Source organism: Panthera uncia (assembly GCF_023721935.1).
Source record: "Panthera uncia isolate 11264 chromosome B2 unlocalized genomic scaffold, Puncia_PCG_1.0 HiC_scaffold_24, whole genome shotgun sequence".
Classification (NCBI taxonomy): Eukaryota; Metazoa; Chordata; class Mammalia; order Carnivora; family Felidae; genus Panthera; species Panthera uncia.
In genome coordinates this window covers 3,967,756-3,986,992 of record NW_026057580.1, presented here as the reverse complement: position 1 = coordinate 3,986,992, position 19,237 = coordinate 3,967,756, and the positions used below count along the sequence as shown (strand labels likewise).

At 38.2% G+C, this 19,237-nt stretch overlaps 1 protein-coding gene across 1 annotated transcript in view; it reads left to right on the top strand.

The window, feature by feature from the left end:
- DNAH8 (dynein axonemal heavy chain 8) overlaps window positions 1–19,237 on the top strand; it is a 324,054-nt gene that overhangs the window by 61,019 nt on the left and 243,798 nt on the right. Inside the window, exons 17-22 of the mRNA XM_049652745.1 lie at window positions 2,646–2,833; window positions 5,583–5,663; window positions 6,072–6,188; window positions 6,993–7,112; window positions 13,991–14,126; window positions 16,041–16,156. Coding sequence (XP_049508702.1) covers window positions 2,646–2,833; window positions 5,583–5,663; window positions 6,072–6,188; window positions 6,993–7,112; window positions 13,991–14,126; window positions 16,041–16,156 — 758 coding nt within the window. The remainder of the gene's footprint in view (window positions 1–2,645; window positions 2,834–5,582; window positions 5,664–6,071; window positions 6,189–6,992; window positions 7,113–13,990; window positions 14,127–16,040; window positions 16,157–19,237) is intronic.

Sequence of the window (19,237 nt, the reverse complement as noted above, 5' to 3'; positions counted from 1 at the left end):
CCTCCCTTCCTTCCTTCCTTCCTTCCTTCCTTCCTTCCTTCCTTCCCTCTCCTTCCTTCTCCTTTCCTCCCTCCTTTTTTCCTCCCTCACTCCTTTCCTTTCTTTTTCTATAATGGAATTTTACTTCACTTTGAGCTCCAGTAGATTCACAGTATTAGGGCTATGTCTAGGTACTTCTGAGAGGTGCCAAGGCATTGGGCAGAATTCACTGTGAAGCAGAGGAGGGCTGATTTCAAGCCATCATCCGTCCATGCGGGCATGATCTGGGGTGTTGTTACTGTGTGGGCTCAATTGTCGGGCGGTCCAGGTTCCTGCTTTGTCCCATCTTAGCCTTCAGCTTTATCCATAACCTTGATGGAACCCTGACTGTAGTCCCTGATAGAAAGGTCTCTCCTTCCATACCAGGATCTCCACCCCAGCAGGGTATACAGAATTGCAGGCACAGGAAGCACAAGTCCTGCAGTTGGGTCCCTGGGAGTGATGGTATGAGGGGCTGCTCTTTTCCTGCCTCTTGGTTCCTGACCCATATATTTTAGCTATTGAAGACACATCACCATTACAAGCTATTGATTCATTCATGCCTGTGTCCTGGAGGACGGGGCCCCAACTCTGCAGGCTGTCTTCCCCACCTGGCCCCTCAGTTTAGCTTTTAATAAGCCACTCGTATCAGGCCAACTGTTTCTGGGTAATGAGTACGGTAGGACCCTATGGAGGCAGGGTCCATAGAGGCAGCTAAGAGCAACACTCTCAAAGGAGCCTTAAGAGAAACTTAAAATTCACATTCTGGAAAAGGGCAGAAGAGAATTGTTAACTGAAGAATGGAGCATGTTCTGTTTTGCTTGTATAATACCATACACTTTTCTACTTTTCTTTTTCCCGGTGGTTTTTCCTCTTATTGGCACATGCTCAAAAACAAGTTCACCACTTACCAGTTCCATAAAGCTCCTTGTTCCCCCAGCAGAAAATAACATCTTCCTACTCCAGAGTCCTCTATATGCTTTATCTGCTGTTCTTTCTCATGACACTTACTGCTTTATGGATCTGTCTTATCTCCCCTACACATTCGAAGGATACTCTCTATGTCTGTTTCATCCTTGTAACCTTTAAATAACAGTGATAGCTGACACTTACATAGTTCTTACCATGTGCCAGGCTTTGTCAAAGCACTTTACATATGCAGCTTCCTTTTAAGCCTCATGGCGACCCTATGAGGAACTATAATTATCCTCATTTTATAGAAGAGGAAACTGAGGTACTGAGAGATTAAGCCCCTTGCACAAGATTATCACACAGCTAGGAAATGGCAAAGCTGGGATTTAAATCTGCCTTTTCCTATGAAATGGAAATAAATTGTGAAGTGGAAATAAATTGTTCTGCAAAGCTTCTTGTTGTATTGATGTGGCTATATTTAACAATATAGGAACTCAGAATAATAATTGGGGATCTGGTGTTGGCCTCTTTTAGATGGTTGCTCTATAAAGTTTAATGAAATGCCACTCAGTTCTGGAGCTGACTTCCTGGCTGTCATTATTCTGAGCGGTCTCGCTGACCATTTTGTCCTTTCAAGAAAGCTCAGTACAGACTTAAGGAAGATAGATTTCATTAGATGAACGTTCCAAGGTTATTTTGGAATTTACTTGGGAGGATCAATGATTTCTGGCCCAATTTAAAAAAGATTCCAAACGAATTAAGTAAAATTTTTAGTTGAAATCCTCATGCAACCAACAGCATTAAGAACCATCTCAAGACTAATTGATGAATAAAAGTCAACTAACTTCAAAGGGATATACAGACTATTTTATTTTACTAGAAATTCAATGCAGCCACATTCTATGAAGCAATGTGAGGCTTGGAAGATACATAGGGAATTCTCATGGTAGTAGTGTTTGTTAATATAAGGTGTAATTTAAGCTAGCACATACTTGTCTAGAAGTGTGTTATTATTATGTCTCTAGAAATAATTCACGTTAGGATAACAAATAAGCTATGGCTACTCACCACTGACCGGGATTATTTATTTCAATTCATAATAAAAAGCATGCCTGAAAATTCCTATGTATATGAATGATATTCAGGTGGTAGTTTTGGCGTAGCCTAAAAAAGTCTTCCTCTACAACCTAGAAGTTTACAATGCCATGGTGTTTAATAAATATTAATTATTGATACTGAACTTAGTTACCAGAAATTCAAGATGGAGGCTTAGTTCAGATAAGCCTCTTTAAAGAAGCAGTTTGGGGTTGTGAGAAAGAGTTCATCATATGAGGTGTGTCATATTTTGTAGCGTGTACTCCTTCCATTTCTCTCACAGGGGTTAAATCACAATCCATTAAAATAAACTACATTGCATTATAGCTTTCTTAGATCCACTCACAAAAGTATTGCCGTTCATAGCACGAAGACTATATGTTCTTCGTCCATTTTTATCTCTCTGGATCTGATTGTATGGCTTTGCAGACACTCTGCATTCATTTATCTGAGTTTTGAGCACTGACCACATGTCAGATGCTATGCCTTAGCACCTAGGATATCCAAAACTATTGTTCTGTTAAGAGGTCAGTACCCAGTGGAGAAGACAGGCATGTAAACATGGCTGGAAGCAGGAAAGAAATCCAAAAAAACTAATGCCAATAATCATTTATTTGTAGCTTTACAAGCCACACTTTTTGTGCGACACCCAGAGACAGGGAAGTTGCTGGTTAATTTTGATCCCAAAATTTTGGAAGTTGTTCGGGAAACTAAGTGCATGATAAAAATGAAGCTGGATGTACCAGAAGAGGCAAAGAGATTGCTAAAACTGGAGAGTAAATTGAAAGCAGATAAATTACATTTGCAGGTAAGATAGATTATATTTTTAAATTATTTTTGAGGGAGTTTTTTGTTTCGGTAAAAGAAAAATACATCACTGGAGTTGTGCTGATGTGATATTGAGGGGAAATTTGTTATTACGTTGATTGTTCATTTTTCTTCAGTTTTATTGAGGTGCAGCTGACAAATAAAATTGTAAGATATTTAAAGTGTGCATCATGATGATTTGATATACATATACATTGTGAAAGTATTCCTGTCATCTAATTAACACATTCATTACCTCATATATATACCTCATATATATATATATATATACCTCATATATATATACCTCATATGTATATACCTCATATATATATATACCTCATATATATATATACCTCATATATATATACATACCTCATATATATATACATACCTCATATATATATATACATACCACATATATATATATGTGTGTGTGTGTGCGTGCGTGCACGCATATATTATGTATATTTGTATATTTGTTTCTTTTTTTGGTGAGAATGTTTAAGTTCTACTCTCTTCGTAAAATTTGATTATATGCTGTAGTGTTATCAATTATAGCCACCATGTTAATCATCAGATCCTCAGTCCTTATTCATCTTTAGCTAAACGATTGCTGCCTTTTACCAAACTCTTCGTATTCCCTCACCACCCCCAGCCCCTGGCAATCACTTTTCTGCTGTTTTTACAAGTTCAGCTTTTTTAGATTCCACATATAAGTGGCATCATACAGTGTTTGTCTTTCTTTGTCTGCCTTATTTCATTTAGCATAATGCCTTCAAGGCCCATCCATGTTGTTCCAAATGGCAGTATATCTTTCTTTCTCAAGGCTGAGTAATAGTCCATTGCATATATATACCATATTTTCTTTACACATCCATTTATTGATGGATGTTCCCATATCTTGGCTATTGCAAATAACATGGGAGTCCAGATATCTCTTTGAGACCCTGATGTGGGAATTGCTATATCATATGGTATTTTTATCTTAAAATTTTTTGAGGAAACTCTAGACTGTTTTTCATAGTGGCTGCACCAATTTACATCCACACCAACAGTGCACAAGTGTTCCCTTTTCTCCATATCCTGGCCAACACTTGTTATCTCTTGGGTGTTTGTTTGTTTGTTTGTTTGTTTTGAGAATAACCATTCTAATAGGTGTGAGGTACCATTTCACTGTGGTTTTGATTTGCATTTCCCAGATGGTTAGTGATAATTGACTACCTTTTCATGTACCTATTGTCCTTTTGTGTCTCTTCTTTGGAAAAATGTCTATTTAGTTCCTTTGCATGTGTTTTAACTGGATTGTTAGTTTTTCGCATTTTTGTTGTTGTTGTTGTTTTTGTTGCCATAGGCTGCCTTTTCATTTTGTTGATGGTTTTCTTCGCTGTGCAGAAGCTTTTTACTTTGATGGAGTGCCACATGTTTATTTTTGCTTTTGTTGCTTATGCTTTTGGTTAAATCCAAAAATCACTGCCTGTCAAGACAGCTGTCAAGGAGCTTACCCCATGTTTTCTTTTTTTAGAGTTTTGCCGTTTCAGGTCTAAAATTTAAGTCTTTAATCCATTGTGAGTTGATTTGTGTGTATGTATTTAAGATAGGTGTCCAGTTTCATTCTTTTGCATGTGACAGTCTAGTTTTCCCAATACTATTTATTGAGGAGACTGTCCTTTCCTCATTGTATATTTTTGGCTCCTTTGTATATTCTTGCTTCTTTGTAAATTAATTGGCCATATGTCAGGGATTTATTTCTGGGCTCTTTATTCTTTTCCTTTATTTTATTTTATTTTATTTTATTTTATTTTATTTTATTTTAAATTTCAATATAGTTAGCATACCATGTTATATTCCCTTGTTTCTTCTTGATAGTATTAAAATACTGATGTGAAAACAGAATACTGGGAATATAAAAGGTGGAAAGGAGTTGATAACTTTGAAACTATTAAGTAAACATTGAAACAGCTTAATATTATTAATTTGGGGAAGGATTAATTGGAATCCTTATTTCCCATCACACCCTGCAATAAATTATGAAGTGGTCAAAAATTGATCATTACGGTTCATCTCTAAAAAATATCTAAAAGAAAATATATAAGCCTATTAATTCTGATTGTGCATACATTTATTTTGATTCAAGAAAACAAGTGTGACATCAATAATAAGTATGCTTTCATGTGTTCCAGAACGGGGAAAAACTTATAATGAGAGACATCTTGAAAAGATAATTATCCATGCTATTTAAAATAGCATAAATAGGGGCGCATGGGTGGCGCAGTCGGTTAAGCGTCCGACTTCAGCCAGGTCACGATCTCGCGGTCCGTGAGTTCGAGCCCCACGTCAGGCTCTGGGCTGATGGCTCGGAGCCTGGAGCCTGTTTCCGATTCTGTGTCTCCCTCTCTCTCTGCCCCTCCCCCGTTCATGCTCTGTCTCTCTCTGTCCCAAAAATAAATAAATAAATAAACGTTGAAAAAAAAATAAAATAAAATAGCATAAATAGAGAAAGGTAATTAAATAGTAAATATGAAAAATACAACTCTAGAAAGCTCCACTGACTTGCTGTTTAAAGGAGATGCTAAGGTAATTTACAGGTGAGGAAAAAGTATAGTAAATTAATATAAATTTAGGTGAACGGCCTTAATCTTGGCAGGACCATGAGGAAACAGGTATAATGACACCTTCCTGGTGTGAATCAAAATATGACTTGCTTTAAAATAAATTAAAGTAAAACACACCATTTTGACTTTCAACAGGGTCTTCTGCAGTATTATGATGACTTATGTCAGGAAGTGCCTTCAGTGTTTGTCAATCTGATGACCCCGAGAATGAAAAAGGTTGGTAATGCTGAAGGTTTTATATTGATTTCCCTGGTGTTTAAAATTAGATTCCCGTTCCACAGATTATGGATTTTATCTATTCTTGCCTAGATCCGCTATCTTTCTAGTTCAACATTATAGCTCTATTTCTCCTATAGAATGATTTCTTGTCAACAAGTTTTGTTGCCTTTGAAAAACAACTAAATCTAAATAACGAGCACTTTCTAAGAATCCATGATTCTTCATGGACAGCCGAAGGTGATTAAAAAACAAAGTCACCTTTACCAAGTATAATGGAGAGAAATAAAATTAAGGAAATATAACCTATAATATTTCCAGGTAATAAAAAGAAAGCCTTTTTAAGTAAATGCAAATGTTGTTGTTAATCATGGAAGCCGCTATGTTTTTTTTCTTTTCTTTTTCTAGGTGGAATCTGTGTTGAGACAAGGGCTCACAATATTAACATGGTCATCTTTAACACTAGAGAGCTTCTTTCAAGAAGTTGACTCGGTTTTGGATATGTTCAATCAACTTTTAAAGAAGGTATGATAAATACATTTTTTTAAACTACATACATTAATACTCAGGCTATAAATAATAGTTTGCTTATCTATGAAAGCTATTTAAAGGATGTGACTCTTAACTAAAAGGACATCTACTGAGTTAAAAAAAATAATGCTTTATGTTTCTCTAACTGCTTTGGGGCCTTTTCATGCAGAGTTGCCTTGTTTTTGTCTCTGAATTACTTGCCTTCAATATGTTAAAATGGTAGTTCAACTCCACAGTGTAGTTTAGAAAATGGAATAATTGTAGACTGTGGAAAATGGCAAAATGGAGTGCTTAAATTTTAATACATCTAATGTTAGTTAGATGAGGCATTCACCTAATGGAAACTGTCTGTTGATTTCTGCCATCTTTTCTACATAGAACATGCATACCTTCTTAGATGTGCTTTTCTCTGATGACAGCAGGGTCAATAGACAAAACTCAGAGGCTTGAGAGTCAGATAAATCTAGGTACAATGATCTGCCTTTTGCGTTCCTTCCCATGTTACTTTGCTTATCTGAGCCTTTGTTTCTTTAGCTGTAAAACTTGGATAGTAATGAGTCATGGGCCAGAATAAGGATTAAAAGAGATAACGTATATCAGATTATGACATATGTTGCTGCTCTATAAAACTTTAGTTCCACGTCAAGCTTTCTTTGTAAATGTACTCCTACAATTCCCACCAAATTATCTTGGCTCAGGCCCCAAGTTTCAAGATACAGCCCTCTAAATTATTTTATAACTCAAGTAAATCTTGGATGAAAGAAGAGTTTTCCTCTCCATGTTTTTTCTTCTTGGTAGATCAGCGACTTGTGTGAAATGCATATTGATACAGTTCTAAAGGAGATAGCCAAAACTGTGTTAATTTCCCTGCCTGAAAGTGGTGCCACCAAAGTAGAAGATATGTTGACACTCAATGAGGTATGCATTTACGTGTTATATTTTAATCATAGAAATACTGGCTCATATACCTAAAATGTGAATTTATAATCTAAACGTGGAAATCTCTGTTAGTAGTATATAGACATCCTTGCTTTTTTGGAAATCCTCAGATTCAAAGACTTACAAGACTTCAACAACTCAAGTCCATGGCCACACCCTAGATAGGATCTTACTAATATCCTCAACCTCATGCTGGAGTTTCCTGGGGTTCCTTCTGTCAGTGGTTTACTGCTCTTCCTCCTCTGTGTTTACTCCCAGGGCAATATTGATTACCTCTTGGTTTTAACTACCACATCCTTGCCCTTTAAGCCACTCACAGAAATCTGGGAGTCCTTTGGAGTCCTTTTCACACTCCCATTTCCTACCTCCAGTCAGTCTTCAGGCTTCAGGCCAATTGTCTTCAGGCCAGTTTTTGCCTTTTACTCCAAGTTTGCTTGAATTAATTGCTTCTTCTTCTCCATACTTACTACCCCTTTCTTAGGTCATGCCCTTAAGGCTCATTTTGAGTTTAGTGCTTGATGTTATGATCTGACTGGTCTCTCTTCTCTGTATCTGGCTCCATCATATCCATTCTCCACATTGCCACCAAATCTGATTGTGAAACTCGTGATCTTAAAGCCTTCAACCAGCAGTGGCATCTAGTCTCCATAGGACAAAACCTAACCTCAGCATCACATTATACTGAAATTATTTGAGTATCTATTTATTCTCCATTGGCTCAAAATTACAAAAATAGGAACTCTAACGGTCTGGCACATAACACATAACACACATAACACAATCTCTCCTAGAAGTACTCACTTTACATCTTGAACTGGACTCTTTTATTTCTTGCCTGCCATGTGCTTCTGCTACACTTACTCTGCTGGTTTGGGTCACCTTGCTAGTGTCCTTTTCAAGACAACCAAGGGTGCCTCTGTCTCATGGGCTCCAATCCTGCCTATGGGATACAGGGTCCTTTGACCCTGTTGCTATGGAAATTCAGCTTCTTCTTTCCAGGACACCTCTTCATGCCTTTAGGGGTTTGGATAAGCCAGTTGGCCTCTTGCCTCAGGACTAATTAGACATGAGTCAGCCCCTTCATCCCCAAATTCTAGAGGACATGGGTCAAGTTCTCTGAGTAGTTCTTTTGAAGGACGCTACACTTATTTCTACCTGATCTCTACCAATGATCAAGCTTCCTTTCTATAATCTCAAGATGGGCAAAGGGCTAATGGTTGCCTCCCCTGCTACCATTTAAGAATTCACTTCTTCATAATATGTAGGACCTTAAAATCATTTGTTCCCAGCACTGGGACCTTGGCTGTAACAGAGACAACACTAAATGATCCATTTTTACATCCTGTTCTTGGAGCATGCAAATTTAAAATGATTGTGTCTTCCTGGCTATTCGTTCCATCATTGTTAAGCTTTTTATCCTTGAAGTTTATTGTGTTTGACATTAATGTAGCTACGCTGGCTTTGTTCGGTTATTATTTTCCAGATATATCTTTTTCTATTCTGTTTTTTTTTCAACCTTTCTGGGTTCTCCTATTTTAGGTTTTCTCTTATAAAGAATATTTAGCTGGATTTTGTATTTAATCTCCTGTAAAAAAATCTATCACTTTTTTTTTTATAAATTACTATATAAATTTAATACACTTCCAGTTAGAATTCCTATACAATTCTTTTCATAAATTGTATTAAATTATATTATTTTAAATTAATTAATAATAAGGAATAGGTAATAAAAAATGAAAATACAGAAACCCATTGTAATCAAATTAATATGGCATTAACAGAAAAAAACATAATTTAGAGGGACAAAATAAAGAATCTAGGAGAAAAAAAATCACAATAAAAATTAATACGTGTCAAAGATAGTATTTTTAGTTCAGTGGGGAAAACGATGGATTATTTAAATGGCGCTGGCACAATACACTGTTTCTCAGGAAGCAAATATGATTAGGTGCCTGTCTCTCTTTTTTAATTATTGAAGTATAGTTGACATACAATGTTATGTTAATGTTTCAGGTGTACAACATAGTGATTTGACAATTCTATACATTACTCTGTGCTCACCATAATAAGCAGAGTCACCATCTGTCACCATACATTATTACAATATCATTGACTATTATGCTATACTTTACATCTCTGTGACTGATTTATAACTGGTGATTATAATTCCCGTCACCTATTTTGCTCATCTCTCCAGAAAACAAAAGCACCAGTTTGTTTCTATATTTATGAGTCTGTTTCTGTTTTGTTCTATTTGTTCATTTGATCATTTGTTTTGTTTCCATCCATGTTGTTGTAAATGGCAAGATCTCATTCTTTTTTTATGGAGGGTAATATTCCATTGTTTATATATACCACATCTTCTTTACCCATTTATCTATTGATGGGTACTTGTGTTGCTTCCATGATTTGGCTATTATAAATAATGCTGCAATAAGCATAGGATGCATGTATCCCTTTAGATTACTGTTCTTGTATTTTTTGTGTAAATACCCAGTAGTGTGATCACTGGATCTATTTTTAACTTTTTGAGGAAGCTCCATATTGTTTTCCACAGTGGCTGCACCACTGTTTGGATTTTCACCAGTGGTGCAAGAGGGTTCCTTTGTCTCCATGTTCTCACCAACACTTGTTTCTTGTGTTTTTGATTTTAGCCATCCTGACAGGTGTGAGGTGATATCTCATGGTGGTTTTGATTTGTACTTCCCTGATGATCAGTGATGTTGAGCATCTTTTCATGTGTCTCTTGGTCATTTGTATGTCTTTTTGAAGTTAAGTTTTTCCATCTTTTTTCAGTGGAATCCTTCAGGCTGGCTTCTATATTTTTAATATGACTCCAGTAGTTTTTGAAAGCTTCCTTGCTTTCTGGAACTAGAGGGTACCTTACGCTCATCTTGTACATTTCCTGCCCCAGGTCTGGGATCACCCATTTCTCTAGTTAGCCCTCATGCCTTTCCATGTTACCAGTGGAAAATGGTACCTGGAGATCACAATCTGGGTCCTACGAAAGGCACTCATTTTAAACTTTTAGTCATTCCTTATAGTATTATTTCTACATCTCTAAGTAATATACTTCGGGTGCTATTTCTTGAGTTAGCAAATGTGCACATTATTTTCTTCCCGCTTCAATAAGTGAGCATTTAGCTTTTTGACCCTATCCTCTATCACTCCTCTTTTGTCTTCTCAATATAGTTATAAAATTATTTTTAGTTAAACAGTGATAGTAAGTAGCAACACTTTATTATGCCTGTGTAAATATCAGCCAATGCAGAATCAAGTACTGAACATACAATACATCTTTTCTTATACAACTTTTTGTTTTCCCTAGGGGTTCTAATTGCCTTTCTTTTCACATTTTCCTTCAAATACGCTATTATTTCAGAGTCCCATTTTTCTCCCAAGAGACTTCCTCTCAGAGACCTCTGAATCCCTGTTTCAACCTGAGTTGATTACTGTCCAGGTCAGCTGCAAAATTATAAATCCAAGACTCTCCCCCATCTGCTCTTTTTAGTGGATTCCATATTATTCTATGAGGGAGAGCCCTTCAGATTCCGTAATGATCTTTTCTCAGCAACTGAAAATTTCCAAAGAAGTCTCCTGTTTCCTGCTGCAGGGGCTAGGGGTAATTTCCTGCCTGCCATTTTCTTCTCGCTCATCCTAGAATTTCACTATATGTATGTACTTCATACCAGGCCCTACTTATAAACAAACACAATTAAAAGGGGCAGGGAATACCTATACGGATGTCCTTCTTTTTGTTCCACTTATAATGATAATCATCTTCTATTGGTATGTACCTATAATTGTTGTGACACAGTCAACTGCTCAGTGGGGAAATACTCACACTTACCAGATCGCATTTACTTTGAAAACATGAACCAAGAATTTTTATATGCATAGAAAGAGAAACAGATCACACAAATCGGGGAAATTGGGACAGATTAAGTGTGAGTGGGTGTGAATGTGGCGATTGCATTGACATCACAACAGAAGAAGTTATTACTATTAGATAAGTGTTAAGTCTCCAAACTGCAGGCAGAGATACGAGAGTTGGAATTTTGAAGAGTGCTCTGCCAGTCAGTATGCCCCACTCACTTGCGTCAGAGATATCTAAGGTCTAGTGATATGTGGGCTGCCTTTGCATCAGGTAGGCCATTAATAGTGAAGGCAGAGTAAGATTTAAAATGACCGGGAAAGTCTAGTAATACTCTGGACAGAATTAAGTTTTGGAAACATGCACACATAATGCTAATGTTGGGGGGGAGGAGGTTAGTTTGGGCCAATATCCCAAATGTGGTTTCAGACCATATTTGGGAACCAGGGATATTTGTAGTCATTCAGTGGCTTCAAATTGGATCTTTTGCTCTGTGACACTGAGGCTGGGACTCTGCAAACTACATTTATCTTTGGCCAGCTGGCTCCCTTTTAGGTTTTGCCAATAGTGCTGCTAGAAGAAGGATGGAGGAGAGAGAAGGGACTTGCTCTTTCCTGTTTTTCTTCCCGTTCTCAATACAGTCAGACGACCTCTCTTAACTGGCAGTGGCAGTTAATCCTAGGTTCTAGCTTTTTCCAGTCCTTCCAGGACCAGCTTCTTGTGCTTCTCAGATGTACCAACACCATGACGTCTCTCTCTGAGCTCCTGAGGCAGTAGCACCAACTGGGCAGTTCCCTCACTTCCCAGCTCTAGGTCTAAAAACTCCAGCCTCTTGCCTTTGCTCTCCCACTCCCCAGGTATGGGAGCTGCTTCCTGAAGTAACTCTCTGTGTGACCTTTGCATCCCTTTTGCCTTTTTTGGTCCTTTAACAGTTGTTTTACCAATTGTCTATATTAAATCCTCTCATTCTGTTGGTTAAAATAGCTGGTGTGGCATCTGTTTTCCTGACGAACCCTGACTGACATATCTGATTCTCGATAGGTATACAAATGGAATAGAAAATCAGGGAAATTTGATTCAAGTTATGATAGGAAAACTGGTAAATACATTAAAGGTTGTTAAAAGTCATTTCAACAAAATCACCTTGGCTCCGTAGAGACAGAAAATAGATTAGTGGCTGCCAGATGGGTGATGAGGAGGGACTACTAATGGGTATGCGGGTTCTTTGTGGGGGGAAATGAAAATGTCCTGGAATTAGATAGCAGGGATGGTTGTACAATTCTGTGAATATACCAAAAACCAATGAGTTGTACACTCTACAAGGGTACTTTTTGTGCTATTACATTATGAATTATATCTCAATTAAAAAAAGAAAGAAAGAAAATCATTTTGACTGTCTTTCCAGTCTGCCCCTGGACTTCCCCTCAGTATTTCAGTCTGTTCTTCTCTGAGTTCTAAGAATGGTCCATGGAGAAAGTTTTCGACCTCTTTTCAAAATCTAGGTCCTCCAGATGGGCTCTAGATCCCACACCTCCTTGCCCTCCTGGCAACCTTCCTCCCCTAGTCTTCTTCCCTCTCTTCTAGATCTTCGACTTCGTCCCCTCCACCGGACTCCTCCCCCTCACAGTGTAATGTGCCAGATTATCTTTTCGTTGCCAACAAACAAAAACCTTCCCACACCTCCCTTCACTTCTCATTCACAACCAAACTTCACCAGCTTCTCGTGCATGCTGTCTTCACTTCCCCATCTTTCAGTTCCCATCTCCATTTGCTTTCCTCCAATTCCTAGCTTAGGTGATTTCTGGCATGGATTATTATTGGTAATAACTTTATGGAGATGTGGTTCACACACCATGCAATTTTACCCATTTAAAGCGTACAATTCAAGGGTTTGAGTTTATTCACGGAGTTATACAGCCATCGCCACAATTTTAGAACATTTATAACACAATTTCATCTCAACCTCTCCAGCCCTAGGCAACCACTAATCTGTTTTCTGCCTCTTTAGAGTTGTTTGCTTTCCCTGCTTATCTGAAGTGGCTCTTACCACTGGCATTCCAGTGTTTACCACTGTGGTGAATAAATTGGGAAGGGTGGAATGCTCCCATTTATTTTTCTCTCTCTAAAATGTTATGGACATTGTAGACATGTCAAAAGGTCTGTTCAGTTTTATAGACCAGTTTCCTTTTCTGAATTTAACTACTTCTCAGCTTCTTCCCAAAGCCTATTCGAAAAGTTCAGAAAGGCAGAGCACAGACTTTTAAATCGGACAATGCTGGTTGTAAACTCCTATGTTTACCACCTGCTATGTGATTTTGGACAAGTTACTCATTCTTTCTGAGCCTCAGTTTTCTAATTTGTGAAATGGGGACAATAATATTACCCATCTCAAGCAGTGGTCATTTAATTAAATGAGTTAATACACATAAAGCTCTTAAATTGATGCCTGGCATAAGCAAGCACCGTGCTCACTTGCTCACTTAAAAGCCTTATCTCGTTTGAATCTCAAAGCAACACTTTGGATTATCTTTTTAAAAACTTCTCATTTTCAACTTTTGACATCATTATCTCTCCTGTCTTTCAGCTTTCTTTCTTTCTTTCTTTTGTTTTTCTTTCTTTCTTTTTTTAAGTACACTCTACCCCTAACACAGGGCTTGAACTCATATCCCCAAGATTAAGAATTGTATGTTCTACCGACAGAGCCAGCCAGGCACCTCTGCCTTCTTTCTTTTCACCATATAAATGTGAAGGTAGATGTTTATGTGTGATTGAATCAGGTAAGTTTTTATTTTTCTTTCCTCTTTTTCTTTGCTTGGGCCTTCCCAGGTATGCCTTTAGCCATTGAAAGTATGGGATCTGAAACATTATGCTATTGGCAACTATCTCTAGTTATTTTCAAGTGCTGTTAATTATAGTTTTATAAATTAAGTTTCACAGTATTTTTAAGCATCTGTAAATTAATAGTCATTGCTTTATTTAACAGACATACACAAAAGAATGGGCTGATATCCTAAACCACAAAAGTAAGCATGTGGAAGAAGCTGTCAAAGAACTTATATTAATATTTGAAGCTATTTATGAAGTTAAGGACAGTGGGAAAACAGCAAAACCGTTACCGGGTAATTTTGCTAGTTCTAAAGTTTGAATTGCAAGAGTTATAGATATGTTTTCAGGTGGGTGCCTTCTGCTTAGCAGGTACCAAGATTCCAGACTCCCTGAAGGAAAGCATGTGTTCAGCATACACCACATCATTTGCAGAAACTGCTTAGGCACAGTGAAATTGTGCAGAAACTGCTTAGGCCCTTTTTATATCAACTAGAGAATAGTGGGAATCAGGACCAATGCTGCAAGCAGTCTTAGGCTTGCTATTGTTAATCTCTCTCTGTCTCTCTTTGTTTCTTTCCAGTACAGCATTCTAAAATGTCTGGAGACATTTTTAGTCATTGTGCATCATGGGGAATATTATTGGCATCTAGTGGGTAGAGGTCAGGGGTGCTGGTGACAGCCCTACAGGGCACAGGACAGCCTTCAATAACAAAGAATATCAATAGTGCTAAGAATGAAATCTTGCCATTTGCAACAATATGGATGGAATGGATGGAACTAGAGTGTATTATGCTAAGGGAAATAAGTCAGAGAAAGATGAATGTCATATGGTTATATTCGTATGTGGAATTTAAGAAACACAACAGATGAACATAGGGGAAGGGGAGGAAAAATAAGATAAAAACAGAGAGGAAGGCAAGCCATAACAGACTCTTAAATACAGAGAACAAACTGGGGGTTGCTGGAGGGAAAGTGGGTGGGGATGGGCCAAATGGGTGATGAGCATTAAGGAGGGCACTTGTTGGGATGAGCACTGAGTGTTGTATGTAAGTGATGAATCACTGATTTCTACTCCTGAAACCATTATCACACTATATGTTAACTAACTTGGATTTAAATAAAATTAAAAAAAAAAATAGTGCTGGGGTGCCTGGGTGGCTCATTCTGTTAAGCATCTGACTTCAGCTCAGGTCATGATCTCACAGTTCGTGGGTTCGAGCCTTGTGTCAGACTCTGTGCCAACAGCTCAGATCTTGGAACCTGCTTCGGATTCTGTGTCTCCCTCTCTCTCTGCCTCTCCCCAGCTCATGTTCTGTCTCTCTCTGTCTCTGTCTGTCAAAAATAAATAAACATTAAAAAAAAATAGTGCCAAGGCTAAGAAACTACGAGTTTAAATAAGTATTGACAGCATGTTTTCTTTTTCTTTTTTCCACTTAGTTTGTCTACTTAGTTTAATTAGCTTTCTTCAGAAGTGTCGAAAACCCCAAATATCAGCTTATTAAGTTAGAGTATTCAAAAGGTAAACACATATTTTAGAAAGATAATATGTAAAATGCTCTTAAAATTTTTTTTGAGGGGGGGAGGGGCAGAGAGCGAGGAAGAGAGAGAATCCTAAGCAGGCTCCACGTTCAGAGCAGAGCCTGATGCCGGACTCCATCTCATGACTGTGAGATCATGACCTGAACTGAAATCAAGAGTCAGGCACTTAACTGACTGAGCTACCCAGGTGCCCCCAAATATTTTTAATTCTGTATACTAAGCTGCAGCATATAGAAGAGTGTATTTCTTAGTAGAATTATGATTCTATTGAGATGAGTGATTTAAATTGAATTCAAAGATGATTCCTACAGAAACAAGTCTTAAAATTTTAAATTAAGAACTTTTAATTTTTTTTAATGTTTATTTATTTTTGAGAGAGAGAGAGAGAGAGAGAGAGAGAGAGACAGAGCACGAGCAGAGGAGAGACACAGAAACCAAAGCAGGCTCCAGGCTCCGAGCTGTCAGCATAGAGCCTGACACGGGGCTCAAACCCACAGACAATGAAATCATGACCTGAGCTAAAGTCAGATGCTTAACTGACAGAGCCACCCAGGCACCCTTAATTAAGAACTTTTAAAGAAGGGGTTTCCTAGGAAGTTTTGGCCATATGGAATAAATCAAATGCTCAATACTAAAGGTTATATTTTTGTTTTATCATTTATCTATAGAACAGAGGAAGCATGTTGCTTTTGGAAGTGAAACAGAAGAGGGTGAAAACCCTGATTATGAGACTAATATCCTGCCTCAGGCTGATTTTAATGATAAAGAAGATGAATTTAAGAAGGTATTTGCTACAAAATAACCTCATACAATGTATTAGAATTATTACTCCTTGGATTATACATGACCCCCAACTGGTGCTTCTTCTAGGCAGTTCTGCAGCCGACCTGTATGGACTTACAACCAATCTGGACTTATAACGAAATCCAGAATATATAATTTTCAATGCTACACTGTAGGATCTGGCAAGATACAGCAAATCCTTTTAGTTTTCCCCAACACTATCACCTTTTAATGTGATTCTGTCAGTACAGTTATATATAATTATCTCCCTCTATTGTGATTGACCATGTTTTCTTATATAGTAAATGTCATACTTCTGGGATTATAGTGAGAATTCATTTGACTCAAGATGTTTTTAGTTATTGTATTGAATAGAGTTAGGTATATTGCAAGGCCACATTTTGATTCATTTGAGCCCCAAGGATCTGCGTTTTTCACTAGCACCACAGATAGACTGTGGACTCCTCCCCAGGAGAAACCCTGGGTGGGCAGAGTTTCAACACTGTGTTGACATGTATTGAGAGTGGAGGTTGAGAAGGACTCATGGGGTTTCTTGTTCCTTTCTAAGCCTCACCCTTGCGGTCATGCCTCAGTTGTAAATGCAGCTCCCACATGTGTGCTAATCCCTGCTTTCTCCTCCTCCTGTCAGTTTTCTTTTAATCCCTCCTATTCACCTTCTTTTCCTTCTTTCTCTATTTTACACCTCTAACACACACTGTAATACAGTTTTGGAAATGAATAGCACACATCTGTTCTGCTTTCACCTTCTTTGGCCAGAAGGGTATCATCAATGGATGGAGAAGCACTTCCCCGCTAGACTAGATTTTAGCTGTTGATTTCTTCTCAGTACCATGCTCCAGGCGGCCATTATCAAGCAGTAGGAGTCAGCTGGAGTGAGGCAGTGTATGCCCATGCCAGCCATCCTTCTCTTCCTTTTTAAAAAAATATTTATTTATTTTTGGGAGAGTGCAAGCGGGGCAGGGAGAGGAACAGATGATCTGAAGTAGGCTCTGCGCTGACAGGCTCACAGCGGTGAGCCAGGATGTGGGGCTGGAACTCACCAACCAAACCGGGAGATCATGACCTGAGCTGAAGTTGGTCGCTTAACCGACTGAGCCACCCAAGTGCCCCAGTCCTTCTCTTCCAGTTGCATTCCCTTTGACACTGGCTGGGGTCCCTAGAGCAAGTCTGATTATCATCAAAGGAGGATCATCAAAGTTGGAGGATCACTTGAAGTTAGTTGCATTAGTGCAGTCACCGCCTACATAGCCTCTGCCTCTCCCATCCATCATCCTCCACAGTGCTGCCAGAATGGTCTATCTAACATAAAAAACTGACTCTGTCATGCCTGTGTTTTAGCCTGGCAATTCACCAGCCCTGATCATATTTCTCTTTGCTCATGCCTGATAACCCTGTCTTCTGATCCAACTCAACCTGGCTGGTCCACCCTGTCTCAGAGGAGCAGGGCGTAGAATGGAGAGGAACACTATGGCCAGAGGCTGGCCCTGAAGGTGTGACTCATGACTCACCGTGCAAGCAAGACTTGGGATCCAGATCCCTGCCCAGGCTCAATACTTGTCCTGTGTTCTGACCAATAAACTTGGTGACTCCTCTGGAGGGAAAGAAGGGCTTAGACAGAGGGGCAAACCATGGTCCCAGGATGGTGGAAGTTTTATCCCATATACATTTGGTACTGTACATTTTAAAATACATTTATCCTCTAAGCTGAGCTTTTTGTTTATTTTATTTTTTTCATTTTAGTGTGGAATCTTTTATTTATATTATTTTTTTAATATAATTTATTGTCAAGCTGGCTAACATACAGTGTATACAGTGTGCTCTCTTGGTTTTGGGGGTAGATTCCTATGATTCATCGCTTACATACAACATTTGTTATTCATCCCAACAAGTGCCCTCCTCAATGCCCATCACCCATTTTCCCCTTCCCCTCTCTCCATCAACCCTCAGTTTGTTCTCTGTATTTAAGAGTCTCTTATGGTTTGCCTCCCTCCCTCTCTTTTTGTAACTATTTTTTCCCCTTCCCTTCCCCCATGGTCTTCTGTTAGGTTTCTCAAGTTCCACATATGAGTGAAAACATATGATATGTCTTCCTTTGACTGATTTATTTCACTTAGAATAATACCTTCCAGTTCCATCCACATGGCTGCAAATGGCAGGATTTCCATTCTATCTCATTGCCAAGTAGTATTCCATTGTATATATAAATCACATCTTCTTTATCCATTTGTCAGTTGATGGACATTTGGGCTCTTTCCATAATTTAGTTATTGTTGAAAGTGCTGCTGTAAACTTTGGGGTACATGTGCCCCTGTGCATCAGCACTCCTGTATCCCTTGGGTAAATTCCTAGCAGTGCTATTGCTGGGTCATAGGGTAGATCTATTTTTAATTTTTGGAGGAACCTCCACACGGTTTTCCAGAGCAGCTGCACCAGTTTGCATTCCCACCAACAGTGTAAGAGGGTTCCCATTTCTCCATATCCTTGCCATAAGCTGAGTTTTTGAAAGATAGACTTATGCCCATACCTCCGAGCATTAAGAAATGTACCATACTTAATAAGTGGGCCAATTTTGGAGGATTGAGCAAACCAGGATTATTTTGAATAAGGTGTTTTTGAGCTTTTGGCTTTTGAGTAAGGTCTTACAGTTTACTAGGGGGTTTATGAAATGCAGTTATTCAAATATTGTTTTTTGTTTAAAAAATACACAAGTAATTTGGGATTGAAATTATTTCTACAATATGATTAAAATTGTATAGTTTATTATTTATCTTCACATGTCACTTCTAATATTGTATTATTGCTTTGGGGTGTTAAAGTTCTTATTTTCGACACTGAATTTAATAGTATTTCTTTTTTAAATGATTTTATTTCCAGGTATACAGCTTTATAATTTGACATCTGTATACACTACAAAGTGATCACCACCACAAGTCTCATTACCATCCATCACCATACAGTTGACCCCCTTCACCCATTTCACCTACCTGTTAACTCCCTTCCCCTTTGGTAGCCACTGGTCTGTTCTTTGTATTGATGCATTTGTTTTTGTTTTATTGTGTTT